Raw genomic sequence first — 18,575 nt, forward strand, 5'->3', positions numbered from 1 at the left:
CCCAAGTTGTAAGGGTGTAGTGTATGTGTTCTCAGAGAAATACTCTAGTATTTTTTTAATATGGAGCTTTTGTTAAGCCACTATAGTAAAACTATATCTTCACCTGATAAAAGACATATGCTTATAGTATGTAGAAAGCATAATTTACTCATAAAACAGCCGTTCAGTGTCATTCAGAATTGTTCAATAAATATTTTTTTAATGAAATACAGGGAGTTTACCTGCAATTGCTTGAGCAAAGGTACCGCATTAAAGAAATGGCTGGTCTTGGTTAATGAATAAAACAGAGGCTGATAGGAATATTTGTTTTATAACTATTTCTTCAGAGAAAAACACTCATATTCAATGTGTGATCACCTGCAAATGAATGAATACATTTTGTGACGAAGCACCTCAGGTGAAAGACAATGTCAAAGAGCCTAAACGGTTTATGTTTGACACTTAAAAGAAACCTTTGCCATTTTATTATGATAGTGGTGCATATCTTCTCATTCTCCTCTCAGCAAGGAAGTTAATAAGTTAATAATGATTATGTGACACACTTGAATAAATGCAATATCTAGAAACACTTTGATCGGTATAAATAATTTGTGCCCTCAGAAATACATCATCACTTTCCAACTAAATTAAAATCATTAACCCACTGGGAAGTAGAAACTTCCATTTATGTCATTAGAGGTTAGTTGTTATGAGATAAGTAATTAGACTGAGTGAGATGCAGAGTCACATTTGATCACAGTTACACTAAGATGAGCTAATTTTCTATAAATAATTTTCCACAAAAGAAAAGAAAGATGTTCGGGCCTATGATAAACACTCTTGCTTTGCCAGAGGGGTTGCGGGTGTTAATGTTCCCAGAAATGTGACCTTCGATGTCATGAGTGCAATTTTTGGTGAAAAGAGGAGATTTTATTCTATTCACATATTGTATTAATTTTAATGAGTAATGGTTAAATATTTTTCCAGATTCTGGTTAATTTTTTCTAACATTTCGTTAACATGCATCTTTCTTTATTTTGCAAAAGAGTAAGTAAATTATTTAAAGGAAGGACTATTCTGCATCCTGTTCTGATGGTCTGAATGTTTTAATCATAGAATTAACACACAATTAGCATTGAGAGGAATAAAGAAAGACACTGAATGTATTATTATGCCAGTCAAAAACCCACTTCCTATAAAAACAATCACAAGTCTATAAAGTAGGCCATCACTGAAACAGTCTGTAAATATGTATCCAGTGTTAAATGATCAGCACGCCTGCAATATCAGGTAACTGACTTTGTACTTGAGGGAGACAACCGTTAAAAATAGACTCACGCCCCGAGACGGCCAGCTCTGCCTGAGTGCATACTGAAGTCCTACATCATCAGTCTATATCCTTCAAGCCCACGGCTATGAAAAGGGTACGTACAACTTGCATGAATGGAAATACCCGTCACAATCTAGACAACTGTTTTAATGCCTTCAGTAATAATAATAATAATACTTTCATAATGGAGAATTGAGCTGTGAGGTGACTTGCATGTGATTTTCTTCTTCAGGAATGTTCTTCTTATGTCACAACACTGCTGAAAGGTGGACACACAATTTCTGCGCTCCATAAGGTATAAGATACAATCATCAGAAATATTTCCATATTTATAAAGTATAATAATGATTCCTTTTTACCATATTTTTAAAAGCATATTTCACTGTTCCTTTAAACTTAAATGTGGGCATTTGGTCACATTAAGATCCTGTTAAATTTGTTTATATTCCGCATGTTTGTCAATAAACTTAATTAAAGTTGGGCTCTATATTTTATAGTAAATATTTCAGACTTGAGAGCTCAGCTGGGTCACAGGTGAAGAGATACTGGTATTTTTCCAGTGTCTGTGCCACCATCAACCCTCCTAAATCTTGTATATCAGGCAGTATGGTTTGAACCCTACCCCCCCCACCCTCCCCCCACCCCCCCTCAACACTTCATATCAGGCCTCTGCAAGTATGTCATGTTACCTAAAGTGTTCAACACAGGCCATGTGCTTTCTTTAACTTGCTTCTATAGTCACCGTCATTCCACAAAAAAGTGCAGCTAGAAACTGAAAGGAAAATAACAAACTGTTGCTGAAACATCCATCGTGTGATTCGTAATATGTGTCCGTCAGCATTTTATTCGGCATTTTTTCCTTTTTACAGTAATTTCTTGAGAACTAAGAATTTCATGTATTTCAGTGAAAGGCCAAAAAAGTGACTAATTTGACACAAACATAAGCTGAATAAGGAAATATAATAGTTATGCAGTATGTTATACACTGAGCTGCCACAACAGTAATACCACCTGGTGTTTTTCTTAATATAAAAATATATAAACTAATAAATGCTGATGTATCAATATGGGTTAACCACCTGTCAGCAAAGTGGTTAATATCAGCTCCATCTTTAGCAACTGTGATCTTTGACCCCTATTTTTTAACAGTATATGTTTTACCTTAATCAATATTATTTAAAATTCATTGTTTTCTTAGTGAAGTACTATTACTTTTTACTTAAATGAAAATACAGATAATCTGCTGTGCTGTGTAACTTGTGTAACAAGATTTGATGTGGTATTTGTAGCAAAGACTTTTTTGTGTCAATACTTGCACTTTTACTTGTGTACTTATACCACTCAGTGTATTACATTTTGCTGTGTAGCCACAGACTCCTCGGAGCAGCCATGCTGACCCTCCATGACTTTAAGACCAGTATTATTGTTGTGGCTGATCAGCGTGTCCTCAAATATGTATCCATAAATCTATCATAAACAGTATATAGTTACGCAGCAATTTGAGGTGAAGTTGGACAGCAAGGATACAGCATGTTCCAGTGATTATGCAACTTTCTACTAACATCATGTACTGGAATGTTTCCCTAAATTACATTTAGATTTTTAACATTTCTGCCAGTATTAAACTACTTATACCTCCTAAGGTTTGTGAACTTCGTGAACTGGTAAAAAGCTAATATTTACTGGACAGAAATATAAAATACTGTTCATTGCACATATAAATTGACTGTTGTCAACACAAACACAATTAGCCACACAGTGACACAATTCCTGTTCATAAGGTATGTCAAGTGCCTTTAAAAGCTTCAAAAATAGATACAACATGCCATAGGATCACGTCCTGCAATAAAGATAAAGATGTCACACAAAGTGGCAGCTAGAGGGAGATAGTGGGCCTTACTTCAAATACTTCAGATCAAGGCGGTTCAGTAAATTCAGAGAGATATTTGACTGTATGCCTTCTGTAAAATATTTAAATCCTCTGGTAATGTCATGCTTCATTTTGCAGGAACTGAATGTCAAAACAAGTGCACTTGGGCCTAGAAAAGGAAATGACACCAGAAAGACCACACACAAACAATCTGTCATCGTGCAAAAAACTGGGCCTGAAGTTGCTCTTTGATCGCTGAAATCTTGCTGCTGAGCAGCACAACAAGGAGTCCTGATGGATCTGTCACTTCTTTGCAGAGATGACGAAAAGCAATCATCACCAGTTCTTAGACGCCACCGTCAAACTGGGGATGTAGATGTTTCTCTGTCAAACAGCCTTGAAGAAAACAAGCCATCTGTGTCCAAAAATGAGACTTGGACACCGTCAGGTCATTCAGGCTGTGCTGATAATTCCACTGAGCCTTTATCAAACATCTCTGAATCTTTTTCCCATTACTCTGAGCCTGCATTAAAAGATGATTTCAGCGTTCATGACTATTTTGGCTCATCACATCTTCAGCTCTCTCATGGGCTTACTTCACCGCCATCTGAATGTTTTTCAGAGATTCACACCCAATGTGAATCAGGCCTCTCTTTTTCTCTCATACAAGACATTGGTATACCTCAACCCTCTGGGGCCATTTCATCAAATTCTGAGGACTTAATGGAGTCATCTACCACTCAGCTGCTCTCCAGTCACGGCTACAGCTCTGAACACAGTCAGGCCACCTTTCTAGTAAGGTCGTTATCACCTCAGTCAGATAGTTTAGAGAGTGATGCAGCCATAGCACCTGTGTCAGACCTTTATATCTTTGAAAGCGAGACACAAGACTTTATCCTGAGCCCTAAAGTAGCTCCCCAGGAGATTAAATGTCCTGAATGCCAACCATTATCACAAACAGGGGAGAAAGAGGCAGATGGTGACTGTGATACACATGTCCTGACGTGTGATTCAGCAGACGTGGCGACACATTGTCATTGCAGCTCTACTCACAAACTAACTATGGTGGATGATGAGTCAGACGTGATCAAACACATGGGGCTAAGAACACCTGTCACAGATGCCTGTGAGGCACACCTGATGCCTGTAAATGATTCAAGACAAAGAAAAGCAGAAGACACTTGTTCGACCCTCCAACTATGGCAAAGCGACAGCCCCACTGAGCTGTGGTTGGATGCGTGCCAGTATCTGGCAGGGGAGGATACTGAAGATAGGGATGCTTTAGACAAGACAGGTTATTCTGTGGCCCCGGGAGGACATTTAGCTATCAGTGACTTATCTTTTCTCCCTGGACAGACACAAGTGTCAGGTCACAACCCTGAAGGTAGCGAAGGGATTGGCTGGTCAAGTACCAGAAATTGGGGGCCACCGGTTGAGAGGTGGTCGTCAGTGGACAGCTGGGCAAGTGCACTCTCAGACTGGACTGGGATCATCACAGGTCCATCAGAGGACATCACAGCTGCCTTCACAGAGATAGGGGCAGAGATAGATGCTTTGACACAGGCACTAGTAGAGGTAAATACTCATATAGACGCAGAGACGTTGGCAGAAGGAGACAGTCGGGAGACAACACTGCAGGCGCAATTGCAGCCACTCATGGGTGTCCAGGATCATCCTCTAGAGGCACAAAACTTCCCAGAGAGCTCTGTCCTCTCTGCGCAGGGGTGTCGCTCTTTGTGCTTTAAGACTCCTGGACCTGAGCTCCAATACAGAGAGGGCTCCCAGACTATTGGTTTCCTGTGTGATTTGACACGCACCACACAAGGAGAAAAAGAGCCAGAGGAAATCCAGAGCACTCAGGCAGCATGTCCCCCAAGCCCCATTCATCAGCTCTCAGGCATGGGTTCATCCAGTGGTGCGAGGGACTCACCTGGAGGACAAGGTGCAGATGTAACTACTGTTGCACTCACCCCTGAATCTAATTTGTCTTGTAATCTAGACCTTTCTTACTTTGGTGTATGTGACGAGTCCTTGGACACAGACACTTTAATCAGCAATGAAAAAGATGAAATCATTCTAAATATAATAGAGGACACAGATTGGGAGGGACAGCATGCATCTGCAGAGACAGTAAATAAAGAGGTGAGTATATTTATCATGGAGATTTGCTTTGGTCATCCTATAATGTAGACTCATTGTCTTGTAGAATGTAGATCATCTCAAACACAATCACACAATCTCGCATTACTTTTTCTGAAGAGAGAGCAGGAGAGAGAGGAGTGGAAAGATTCACCTTTCACATTAGAGACTAACATGAATCACCTTTATATCATTGGTGCTGGAAACAGATAAATGAGTCATGTGCTTTGGAAACACAGCCAGAACATTAAGAGACATTCCCTCTGGTGCCCTTGTCAGTGTTGTCATACCTACAGCATTGATGGCCATTTGGGAGGTGCTGTACCTAGAGTTCTCCTGCAAGTGAAATTACTGCATAAGTCCTTTGGCTTCGCAAACACTGGCAGCTGTGTGTGCTGAAGGAAACAGGAGTGCCTGAGAGGAATACTTCGGATGGACAGAAATGGCATCTAATAATAGCCGAGAGTCCAGTGATAATAGCATGCACCGGTGGCGTGTCAGGGTGGAGGGGTGAGAGGAGAGCACAGCTGAGGACTGAAACACGACTCTTCCTTGCTCTCTCCGGTGCTCTCTCTCCTCGTATGCACCCTTTAACACACCCATTCCCAGCGCATCCCTTTCAAAAACCTAGGATCAGGACACAGACAGGTCCAAGGGCCTAGGAGACTGGAGATTGGTTCAGGTGCATAAGACATACGGTAGCTCAAGCTACTGTCTGTAGCAGCCCAATCTGTAAACTTCAGTTGCATATAGGACACATGGACTGTGGGACATGGGATTTCATAAACGTTTGCTTTGGGGCTCTATAGAAAGGTATGTGTTGAACAGAAAATTTATTTGTAAGCTATCAACAGAATCTACCTTGAAAACACGAGTATTATAAATAGACATTTTACTGTATAGTACCGTCTCTGTAGTTTTATAGAAGCTAATGAAGTTAAATTGTTTGTCAATTTTTATTACTTTGTCCATTACTTTGTTTTTTACCAGCCCTTTGGAGATGGACTTTGTGGAGTGACGGATGCACACATTATCCTCCAGCCAGGTTTTGTGGCCGAGCAGGAAGCTGAAAGGAACTTTGGGCTAGCCGAGGTTAATGTTGGAGGATCCAAATCTTCTCCAGATCTCTGTCCACTTGGCCTGCATGTGGCAGGAGATCAAGCTTGTGCCAAAAGGTCTTTCAATGACAACAGAGAAGTGCGTTATGATCACGTGCAGCGCTGCATTCTGTGTCCAAAGTTAGATGGAATTACCGACCAAGAATCTGTGCGAGGTGATGAGGAGCTGATTCATAAAAAGAAAAATACAACAGACTCTTCACTAGAGGGACAGTTCAAACACACTGGTGACAGCTCCGAGTGTTTCCCTACAGCAAGAAAATCAATAATTGAGGAGATTAATGATCTCAGTAGAGAACTTTCAAACTTGGTGGCTGTTCCTGCAGATCATTTCATCACTTCAGAGGAAAGCCGGGTGGCAATTATCACTTTAGACTTAAATGACCCGTTTGTCTTCAGGATTGTAAAACCCATCACTGCTGATGTACAGGAGAAGAAGGCTGAGTTGAATCAGGAAGCAGCTGAAAAAATGCCTCACAAAACTCATAAAAACACATCGGAGAGCAAAACGCGCTCCAAAAAGGACAAGTCAGGAGGCCACCGTGACTGTGCACAGGTTCCCAAGAAGCAGGAGAGTTTATCTCCAAATGTTTCAACCCAGCAGAACTGCAACAAGCAAGAAACCCATCCTCCAATAGGAGAAAATCATACCTGTGAGAATGCTGCAGCTGGGGTTGAACAGAGGGAGGCTAAATTGGTTATTGAGACTGATGTGGCAGCTGAGAAGCCTCCCAGCAAACCACATGCCAAAAAGAAAAAGAAACATGGTCAGAGTGCAGCAGCAGCAAACAATGTGCCACTGACTGAGCTGGAGAATGGAGCAAAACCAAAGGGTGCAAAAGGAAGGATTGATATGTTCGAGGCCAAGCTGGGAGCTAAAGCTGGGAAAGCTGAAAAGGACCACCAGTCGGCTGGTGCTCAGAAAAAGCCCCAGCACCCAGCGGCTAACGCTACTCAGGGAGAACAACCCCTGCTCCGTTCAGACCACCAGCCAAAAAGCTTCACCAGTCCTCTGAACGACGATGTTATTAAAAGACGTCGTCTGTCAGGGGATAAGTTTGGAAAGATTGTGAGTGTTTTGGAGTCTAAAATACCAAAGGCAGATGTCTCCATCCAAGCAATGGGAGCTAAGCCTGAGGAAGAGGCTGGGTCTACTCGTAAGAAGGCGTACAGTGAAGTGGTCAAACAGAAAATCCTACCTGTAGAAGGTAAGGGAAGTATTCAAGCATTTTCTGCTAAGCATCTAGGCCACGTTACTGTATCAGCATAGGAGCTTATACAAACACACTTTTCTCACCTCGTATTTAAAGTGTTTGATGACTTCTACAGAAGCCAAGGTGGTGCAGCCCATCCAGTCAGTGTCAGTGAGCGGAGACCCTCAGAGTGTTTGTTTGTGGTGTGAGTTTGCAGCTGTCGTCTCTGACCACACAGTCACCTGGAGCAGAGAAGGCACAGTCCTGTCTGAGACCAAGAGAAGGTATTTAGTTTCATTTTATTTTATGTTTTATAATGGCTGTAGCCAACAAGTTAAACTGGTAACCGTTTATCCATTACTTCAAGTCACGTTTATGCTGTTTCCACTTCTTTGCCCACTTGCTGACAGTCGCTGCTTTTCTACTTTTTACAAAGCATAGAGAAAGTCTTCCTAGAGCTACCATCACTTGAATAAGACTGCTCAACATGCACAAGCAAAATATCAGCATGTTTTACTGTGAGCATGCAGTGGATTCTGATTGGCATTGATATGTAAATTGTTTGCTTTCGGCTTATCCCGTGAGTTCAGGGTCGCCACATGATTTGGCACAGTTTTTATGCCAGATGCCCTTCCTGACGCAACCCCTCCCCAATTTCTAACAGGCTTGGAATGGCACTGCACAGCTGGGGAGGGGAAGGGGCTGTTAGGGGTTCAGTGTCTTGCCCAGAGACACTTCGACATATAGCCAGGGCTGGGGATTGAACCACTGACTCTGTGGACAACTGCTTTTACCAACTGAGCTACAGCCGCCCCGTTACATAGCAAATCAGTATTGCTGAATATTTTTGGGACTTGCTGCAGTAGGTGGATGTATTAAGGCTTTTGGGGTTATGTGGTGCATTCTGTGATGCTGCCCCTCTCCCTGAAGTGCAGGGGATGAGAGCAAAGTGTCACTCACCATCTCCAACACTTCGCACAAGGACCTGGGCAAGTACCAGTGTCGGCTCAGCAGCTTACATGGATCGGTCACCCTGGACTACCTGCTAACATACGAAGGTAGAATACATCTACAACGATTAGAAACTGCTCAGTTACAAGCACGTGCCAACACAAAGTAGATAACTTTGTCATTTTTGACTCTGACTCTTTTACAGTGCTCAGTGAGATTGTTATTCCTTCAACTCCAACAAAGTCCATCTCATGTAAGAACTCAGAGCAAGAGTTGGTATTGACACAGCTGATGTTTTAAAGCCTGGTCCAGTCTTTATGTTGGATTCTGACAGCTAACAGATGACACATTGTCTCTTTTCTTTTTTTAGCCACTCTTGAAGTGGTGGGAAAAAAAGAGGAGGACGTCCATTGTTCCAGGCTGATGTTCAAGGAGGATTTCTTATGTGACCAATACTTTGGAGACAACCATCCTGTCAGCATCATCACTGAAGAGGTCCACTTTGGGGAGGGGATGCACCGGCGGGCTTTCCGGACCAAGCTGCAGGCGGGTAAGATCCCCCTCCTACTGCCAGGACACACCTGTGTGCTCAAAGTACACAACGCTATCAGCTACGGGACCAAGAACAACGATGAGCTCATTCAGAAGAACTTTTCCTTGGCTGTGGAGGTAAAGTCACTCTCCTGTTAGGTACAATTGTCCTTCAACGCTCAAAGTAGACCGAAGGTACTTTATATACATATATAAAAGTATCCGATTATATGACTATTGCCAAAAAGTTGTTTAAAAATGCAATATGTGGGATAAAATGCTAAATAATTATTGCACAAAAAAGCTTGAAATTTATTTTTTTACACATTCATTATTATTTCATGAGTTAGGATCCTGTGATATAAACTACTTGTTCTCTGTAGGAGTGTCAGGTGCAGAATACAGCAAGAGAGTACATCAAGGAGTACACTACTGCAGCTCAGTCCATTGAAGCCTTTGGAGAAGTCCCAGAGTAAGTGACACGTTTGATAAGCTCTAAGCAGAAGGCACAACAGAGCCCATCAATGTTCTGTTTGGCTGACGCCTCATTGTTTCATGCTTCCACCAGGATCATTCCCATCTACCTGATTCACCGTCCTTCCAATGACATCCCCTACGCCACTCTGGAGGAGGAGCTGATTGGGGACTTTGTCAAGTATTCAGTCAAGGACGGTAAAGAAATCAACCTGATGAGACGCGACTCTGAGGCAGGACAGAAGTGTTGTGCTTTCCAGCACTGGGTCTACCACAAAACTGAGGGCAACCTGCTTGTAACTGACATGCAAGGTCAGGGAAAAGATAATATAGATTTTAAAAAAAAAGATTGCAAATACATGGAGTCAAAATGCTTTAACTGTAGTTTAATGTACAGAACATGAGTCAGATTTCTGTGTTTTTCAGGAGTGGGAATGAGGCTTACTGATGTGGGAATAGCCACCTGTAAAAAAGGGTGAGTGTTGTTCTTTGAGACCAACGTTAAAAAGAAAATGTTGATTCGTGTCTAAATAACTCCCTGTTCCTTTTCAGATATAAGGGTTTCAAAGGAAACTGTGCCACCTCCTTCATTGACCAGTTTAAAGCTTTGCACCAGTGCAACACGTACTGTGAAATCCTGGGACTCAAGTCCCTGCAGCCTAAAGCAAAAAAGCCTGCGTCTACCCCAAAACCCAAATCCCAAACTTCTGCTGCAGCCAAGAAGAAACCATTCGGGCCCAGATTAAATGGGAAGTCATAACAGGGGGAGAATCTATTTTTTTTTATTGAAACTGTGAGGTCAGGCTGGTTCAGTTTGCTACTCTGACGGTGGACTTCATCGTGCAGAGTTTGACCTAATACAACTGCTGAGGAGACAGGAAAACAAAATTGACTTTTACGAAACCAACAGCTGTTCTTTCAACAACAGTTGGTTTCATCTCTCATCTCATTGACCTTTTGAAAAGGGGATTTTTTTTTTTTACTGAGATAGTGAAAGTGAACAGGGAGGAAACTTGATTTCCCAAGTTTATGGGACAACTGTGACAAGTTTAATAAGCTCTTAAAAATGATGAGCTTGTGTACAGTGATGAACTGTGATGTCTTAGATTGATTTATTAATGAGTTACTGGCGATTTTCTTTACAGAGTTACTCTTGTTTTTCTACTTTTTTGACTATTCATTAAATTAATGAACTTCTTGACTAATTGATCAGAGAAAATGTGAAGTGTGTATTGTGTGCATCAGAAACGTCCGCACAACGGAGAACATATATTTATGGCATTGCACAGTATAAATGTCTAATGTCTCCCGTTTTGGTTGTCAGGTGATTTGATTAACATATATTTTCTTTATTGTTGGTTTATTATTTGTTTGTTTAGTAAAGCTACAAATTCAGGGTAAGCTCACGTTTGCATTTGTGAAACAACACATCATTTTTACACCTAAAGCTTATGTAAAATATGTGTCTTTGACTGTATTCACTAAAAAGATTTATTGATTTATCTGATTTAATAAGATGTATTTACTTACTGTATGCTTGTTGCATTGAATTTAAATTTCTGGTATAATTTCAAGGATCTATACTGCTGCACCGGTCTAGTTCTCTCTCTCTTTCTCTCTTTCTCTATACATGTATGTATGTATGTATGTATGTATAGATATAAACATGATGTAATCACATCCCACACGATCTGACAGTCTGAGCCTGGCCGGGACTATGACCGGTTCGTAAAAAAATGCAGATGCTAAAGTTGTTAATAAAGAGATGAGATGCTTTTTAATGTCTTTGTCAGTTTATCTTTTCTATAATGGGACTGAAGGTGGTTATAACATGTGAACAGTGAGGGGTCTTTAGTTCTTAGGAATGGCTGTAGTGGATGCAGAAGTTCAATCTGAAGCAATAAGCAAACCAAAAGAAACTGTTTATTTTTAACATTCTTATAAATGAATACAAACATGCTCTAATAAAATGCGTTTTACAGCTTTTTGGCTCCACATTTTAAGCTTGTCTCTTCTCACCTGTAGTTACAGGAGAAGTTAGTGCCTTGAATTACAGAAAAAGAGGGTGAAGGCTCAACTCGTTGTACGACGTATTAACACACTGTATGTTGGACACTACAGCCTCTATCAGCACACGGGGACATATTTGCAGACCTCCACAGCATGTATAAAGAAACTATTTTAAACATTTAAATTAAGATTACACAGAAGCCACAAGACAAACATGTCGTAAAAAAGGGAAACAAGGAAGTGGCGTAATACACTGAGGTCCTTTTCACACTGTAGCTATTTAGTGTGATAATGGCGTTTGATACATAGGACACAAACACCATTGTCACACTCCACAGCTCTGGAGGATACATTTCTGCTGCTCATACGCGGACAGAGAGATTTTTAATACAAACCGGCCCGTGGACGACCTGGTCAAAAAAAAGGAAAAAAGGAGACTGGGGATGTTTGGAATCAGTGAAGAGCAATGGAGTTGGTGTGGGATGTTTCCTGGTAGGAAAAACTCAAAAGTCAGCTTGGCATCACATTAATGTAATATTTACAGTATGTACCCATTTAAACTTAAAAGAATGAAAACGTAGACATGGATTAAACATTGTGAAAAATAATGGTAAGTAAATATCCAAGGCAGATTTTGTCCCTCTTTGGGTTTTTTTTATGATTGTGGGAATGACTGCAGCGCTGTGCGTGTGTGTGAGAGAGTCATTCTCCATTAGAACCTGTTGGTTGTTTTTGTTCTGAAATGTATTTGGAACATTCAGCTAAATCACATTTTATGTGACATATTGATTGCTTCTGTTTTTAAAAATATCACTTGACATTTCTGAGATGAAAATAGCTTTTCCCCAGCTGTTAAATGCGTCATAAATCACAAATGAAGTAATTGTACTGTGAGTTACCTTCAGAACTATTGCAGGACAACAACCAACTCACCTCACATTTCTGAGGTGGATCCTTTTTCCAGATACATTCATTCACACCCAGATGTCACTTTCCTGCGTCGCCAGGCTTCTCTCTTGTCTCTGGTCATTTCCTCTCACACCAACACGTCCCAGAATCTTTCTGTGCCGAACAACTCCAGTATAGTGTGTCTGCAGCGACAGCTGAATGAGGTGATCTCTGGCGGATTTGGTTTTGGTGCTGTCCCATCCAAGTCTTTATGTAGACAGAGCAGAGTTTGGACAAACAGCCAGTTCCACATTAGTGATAAGCTACGGTGGAAGTATTGATCGACCCTGACCAGAGGTAGAGGGTGAGGGGTGGAGGAGGGGATGACCAAAAACTGCCTTGGTGAAGCAACAGGGCCGTAATACCAAGGTTTTACAAAAGTCACTGTGAGCTAAATTTACCAGACTTTATGGTGTCTGTAATGATTCCTGACCGAAGAAGGAACTGCAAAACAACTGTACATGACACAAAGTGGAGTCTAGTGGATTCAAGGGGCCAAATAGTTGGAAAATTAAAAAAAGCACAAAGTACAACATGGAGTAAAAACAGATACTTATACAATACGTGTGTACTCTTTATGTTAAATCCTTTATGGATCTAAAAGCAAAGAAAGATTTTAAAGACAGTTTCTCCACCAACAACATGCAATTATTACAGTACTACACAGATTGAAATTTTACTCACAGTATTTAGCAGGAAATGGTTTAACTATTGCTGATAGAGCCACTATAAGTAGTGGTTATACAGTACCTTGTCCACAAGGGTCAGTTTCATAGACAAATTGACATCTGACAGGCTGTGTCAGCTTTAACACCTGTAGCAAGTTGTAAGAGCTGAGAAGATGAAACGGTTTAAGTCATGACTAAACAAATAATACATTTTCAAGTACTGAGAATTTATCAAGGCTTTGACTCAAATGTGACCACAGAGGTTCAATTTGCAAGCATCTCAAAACAGTAATTGTTTTTGCACAATCTCATATACAGTAGCATAAGAAAATGTCCCTTGTTAGCTGTAACATAATTGTGTAGACCTATTGAATAAATAATTAATTTCATCATGATATTTAAAAATAAAATGTTCACAGCTAAATCACATTAAAAAAGCAGGTTATTGTTCTGTTCCTTGTCTAAAGGAAAGTTTGTTTTTATTAAGGACACCAACCATAGACTTCACAATCAACTCCGAAACACAGCCACAGTTTTTACACAGCTCCTATAGACACTCAGTACACAGCAGTGGCTCAGGTGGTAGAGTGGCTGCCTACTGACCATATGGTTGGAGGTTCGCACCCCACTCTTCCAGACCACATGTCAACCCATCCCCAGTCGTGCAGTCCAAGCCCGGAAGAAATTGGGGAGGGTAGCGTCAGGAAGGGCATCCGGCGTAAAAAACTGTGCCAAATCAACATGCGAACAAATGATCCGCTTCGGTGACCCTGAACTCACGGGATAAGCCGAAAGGACAAAAAAAACACTGAAATATTTTGTCAATAATCATAAGGGGGAGATGCATTTGAAGCTATGCCACATATTTGATGAGTTGATGAGGTCTTTAGTAATAATGTTGCAATGTTGCTCAATCAGGTAAAGTCATTAAATAAGGAGAAATGCTTGCAAACCAAAAACCTATGTTGCAAACACTGACATATTGATCTGTATACTCAATAATAAGCCCTGAAACTTGTACTTCTGAGCATTTGAGCTTTTATACATTTGCAGCATTACTCTCAATAAAATGATGTCATCATAACTGTCTACGTCTGAACATCTTAAAACTGAAAAGAAATACATTTAAGTTGAGAAGATCAAATACTGGAATATTTAACATTTTGAACGGATCATTTTCTACATATTGCTTAACCTCTTCTCAGGGTTTCATTAAGTTCAGGGCTGTGATGTAACTGTGAAGTGAGTGACTGTAAAAACTCAAACTGCGAGTCTTTGCTGGAATGACCTTACGTTTTACAGGGAACCAAAAAAAAAGTCTTTGTGTGTGATTCTTCTGTCAACAGACATATCAAGATTTAAGTCCCGTTACATGGACACGATTACCACAGATTTTCTCTCATCGGACTCTTTTTTTTTCTGTGCAGGCGGAGTGTTTTAGACAGAGGATCGAGAGAAGAGTTGGCTCTTGGTTTGTTTGTGACCAGATCGAGGGTAGCAGGGCTTGATAAAATGTCCCCGGGCTGGCATGTTGGTCTTTATTTGCTTGTCCTTGGAGCTGATAACTTGTAGACTGCCTGTGTGAATGAACTGAGGTCCTTTCACCATGCCACGTACACGCACACACACACACACACACACACACACACACACACACACAGAAGCAGCACAAAGAGAAGTGAATCCCATTCATTTAATTTCAGCTTTATAGAGCTGTGCACTCTATAAAGTGATCTGATGGACAGGTGTTTGAATGTGAGGGAAATGTGCTGAGGTGGACTGGATTTGAAATATCCATCTATAATGTGAAAAAAATAAAAAAATCATCAGCAGCACTTCATCATTATGGGAGTACATCCTATAAGGAATATTTTAGTACAAATAAAAACCTGTTCATATTCCTAACAATATACCTACTACATTAAGGGTCATTCTTCTGTTTCTGTAATGATTTCAAGTAAATCAGCTCAGGTTAGGGACACAAAGGAAATTTTAGATCATTATAAATGAATCAAAAAGAAAAGTAGTTAAGTCTGTGTGACAACAGTACAAAACACATTTGGAAGAGGTCAAAGCAATAATACCATCACATGAAGCCACTCTTACAATGTTTGCATTTTAACATTTAAAATAGGTGAAATATTGACAGTAGAGTGTACTTAAAGTGTACTATTGACAGTAAAGTGTACTATTCATCACTAGGAAAAGTGCCCATTACGGGCTTTTGAATATATCTGTTGATATTGATAATTATTAATTTCATTATGCTTTACATTAAGACACTGACACGTTTCTGAGCTGAATGAGTTTGTTACAGTTGCTGCTACAACATCAGCTGTTACCTCCTCTGTATATTATGTTCAATTGGTAAAATAGTCATCTATAAATCACATAGTTAGTAATTCAATACCTCTGAGCCACAGGTTAAAAGGTCTTTGGGCAAGACACTGAAGTCTTTGTTGCCCCTTGTGTACTGAAAGTCGCTTTGGATAAAAGCATGTACCAAAAATATCCCGGTGATATTTGTGTTTGCTGTTGTGATGTACGTTTCCACCACTAGTTGGTTCAGGTTTCTCACTCAACTTTGAAATCACAGATGTTTGATTTACATGATTTGTCACCGCACCATTTCCAAATGACAAAGGAAACTCTTTGTTTTTTAACAAGACTAGCTCTTCCAGGGTGTGAGCTCGGGCCATCCAGCATACTGGCTCATCTCGTGGGAAATGACCAACTTAACGGCACATATGGAAACATAATCACGATTCGACAAATCATGGAGAGGAATTACTGACAATATTTACAGTATGCACCATAAAACAATATGGTGATATGAAGATCCAAAATCTCTTTAAAGAGCTCTCTGTATATATTGGTACAAAATTGAGGAAATTATGGATAATCTACATCCCATTAGCTTGCAGATATACAAACGTAAGATTTACAATGAGTTAAACAGGTATTTTCCTCTAAAATGTAATGGATACATAAAAGTATAAGTGCATAAGTCAAATGTATTTGAGTTATTATGAAATATTTTTAATCAAGATGTTATAAAACACTTTATTATTCGTTACCAAACTGTCTTCATGCACAGCTCTTTATGTGTAAACACATCGAAGTACAATTCTACTTTCTAGACTGAATAAACTCAAAAACAACAATCTGAAAAGTTTCATTTTTATTTGACTGAAGTTAAACCACAAAGAGTTGCAGAGTGTGTTGGAATCTGTAACAAAAGTGATATTTCCTGTCATTCGTTAAAAAAAAGAAAACCCTCTAAAAAAAGAAAAAAGTACTAATCTTGGCTGAGTCAGTTTGAGTGTTGGGATCACAGGAGGGAGGAAAACTAGGAAGAAAAAGGTAGAGAAAATGGAAAAGAGATGAAATAGAAAACATTAAAGGATGTGGAGTCTCTGCTTTCACTGTTGTTTTTTTTTTTTTCTTCCTTAGCAGCAGCACAGATTTACAGACTATTTATATTGCACCAGGTAAGTGCTCTGAATGGAACAAAACAGAATCACATTCAGGTAAATGACAAAAGACATACAACAGGTGACATGACCTCAGAGTGATCTATAAAGTGCCCTTTAGGTTAAAAGGTGTTAGAAAAAGGAGAGAGAGAGAGAAACAAAAACCTAAAAAAGGAAAAACATTTTCTTTGTAAGAAACGTGCTGCTTTATATTCAGTGCCAATCACAGCTCAAACACTCACACGCTCACACACAGCTTCATTTTAGTCTTGTTGATCAGTAATACTTCTGTTAAATGTAATACATACATATATTTATATACCATGAAAGAACTTAAATTGTTTTTTAGAACAATTTACAGCATTATGAACAGCAACAGGCATGAGAATATTAATAGAGTTATGATGCTGCAGAGAAATTAACCCCGGTTTCAGTTTTCCCTAACCGATCTCAAGACCGATTACACGTCCTAATTACTATGTAGTCAAAGCAAACACAACATACAGGTTCATGCTGCTTTCATAGCACTACAATAAAACCCATTTTCTTTAACACATTTGCTATCACCATAACAAATGACATGGAGTAATCATACTCCAGACTAGTTAGATTTACACATCACGCACTGTCATATAGAATTGTCAATAGTAAACAACATTTTTCAACAGTAGAAATTTATCAAGTGTTTTCCTGCAAGAATTATACCAATCATCTAAAAGAAAAAAATGTTTCATGGTGAAAAAAATTATTAAAAAAAAATTATATTTGGAGACCATTTCATCCCCCCAGTCTTACATCATTAACCAGTGGCTAAAAAAAACGAAAACAATCTACAAAAAGGCTGCAGCGGCGATTTCTGATCACACGACATACAGACAACAAGGCTCTATGAAGGGGTGTGGCCAATTTCCTGAATTGTGATTGGCTAGCATTCCTAAGGTAAATTGGTGTTAGTCTAAGGATTTGACAGAGGTGTGATCATAGTGCCATTGCAGTTTCTTAAAGAAATAGTGCATGTACAGTAGAAGCCAGATTAAGGCCATGCTAAGACCCGTCCATTGGAGGGTAGCTGAATACTGTGCAATAGTGTACGTAAAGGAGATATTGAAATGCATTAGTGTTTTCCAGCACTGTAGATTTTCACAGGACGAGGGTAGAGGGAAAAGAAACAGCAGATTAGGGCCAGCTCAATCATTGCTCATGCCTGCGGATAAAAGATGTCAGCATTCAGTGCTCCCTTTCTTTCCCCCAGCACCTTTAAAGGAATGACCTACCCACACTGAAAGAATATAAAGACGTAGGCATATTGGCTCAACAAGTCGCTGTACAGTCTCAAACCACCGTGCTTGTGTTGGTGGCTCACAGTCAGGCATTATTGTACAGCATGCTCACACAGAACTGCTACAGCAGCTGGTTTGACATCCCTGTGGCATTTTGTTTAGTATGTGTTTTTTTTTTTTTTAATAATTGTTGGTTGGTTGGCAAGTTGGTTGGTTGGTTGGTTGAATGCAGTTCGGAGGCGCTGTTTTAGTCGACGCCCTCGAAGCCCTGTGCGTTTTCCACAGCCATGAGGAGTTTCTCTCTTAGGTCCTCAAAGGATTCATAAGTGGGAAGATCCAAGCGGTTAAAACTGAAGGAAAAAGTTGAATTGACAAATGCTTCAAAAGGTCACATCGTATTTAATTTTACAATTAAAAAAGTACAGTAAACGTTATAAAAGCTCTTGACTTTAAAGTATTTTAACAAAGCAAGCATCAAAGTGTGGTCATGTAAGTCTGCTGATCCTCACTGAAATAATTCCACAACTATTCTAAAAACTAGCACGATATATTGTGCAAACATTCATGGTTCACAGATGATTTATTCTAATGAATAAAGTTCCCCCAGTAGG

General features: G+C 39.9%; 2 protein-coding genes across 11 annotated transcripts in view; one reads left to right on the forward strand and one right to left on the reverse strand.

Moving 5' to 3' along the window:
- The first annotated feature begins 1,320 nt into the window (after positions 1-1,320).
- alpk2 (alpha-kinase 2) lies at positions 1,321-11,356 on the forward strand. Its single transcript, XM_067483134.1, has 12 exons — positions 1,321-1,403; positions 1,542-1,604; positions 3,318-5,321; positions 6,309-7,644; positions 7,766-7,913; positions 8,560-8,687; positions 8,786-8,833; positions 8,951-9,249; positions 9,495-9,583; positions 9,680-9,897; positions 10,012-10,060; positions 10,138-11,356. The coding sequence occupies exons 3-12, from the start codon at positions 3,474-3,476 to the stop codon at positions 10,343-10,345; spliced, it is 4,371 nt and encodes a 1,456-aa protein (XP_067339235.1). The 5' UTR covers positions 1,321-1,403; positions 1,542-1,604; positions 3,318-3,473; the 3' UTR covers positions 10,346-11,356.
- Positions 11,357-11,490: 134 nt separating this feature from the next.
- nedd4l (NEDD4 like E3 ubiquitin protein ligase) overlaps positions 11,491-18,575 on the reverse strand; it is a 48,109-nt gene continuing 41,024 nt past the window's right edge. For 8 of the 10 annotated variants that reach the window (XM_067483146.1, XM_067483143.1, XM_067483147.1 and 5 more), the window contains one exon: positions 16,376-18,314. In XM_067483146.1, coding sequence (XP_067339247.1) covers positions 18,212-18,314 — 103 coding nt within the window. In that variant the 3' untranslated portion in view covers positions 16,376-18,211. Of the gene's footprint in view, positions 12,085-12,528; positions 18,315-18,575 lie in introns of those variants that run through there. The other 2 variants (XR_010911377.1, XR_010911376.1) reach the window with 2 other exon arrangements.

This window comes from Channa argus, chromosome 18, assembly GCF_033026475.1.
Source record: "Channa argus isolate prfri chromosome 18, Channa argus male v1.0, whole genome shotgun sequence".
Classification (NCBI taxonomy): domain Eukaryota; kingdom Metazoa; phylum Chordata; class Actinopteri; order Anabantiformes; family Channidae; genus Channa; species Channa argus.

Bases quoted from the DNA above. Each gene is read 5' to 3' on its own strand.
- alpk2 (XM_067483134.1), top strand. From the start codon at position 3,474: ATGGATCTGTCACTTCTTTGCAGAGATGACGAAAAGCAATCATCACCA. The intron at 5,322-6,308 runs GTGAGTATATTT...GTTTTTTACCAG, and splicing joins CAGAGACAGTAAATAAAGAG to CCCTTTGGAGATGGACTTTG. The intron at 9,584-9,679 runs GTAAGTGACACG...TGCTTCCACCAG, and splicing joins GCCTTTGGAGAAGTCCCAGA to GATCATTCCCATCTACCTGA.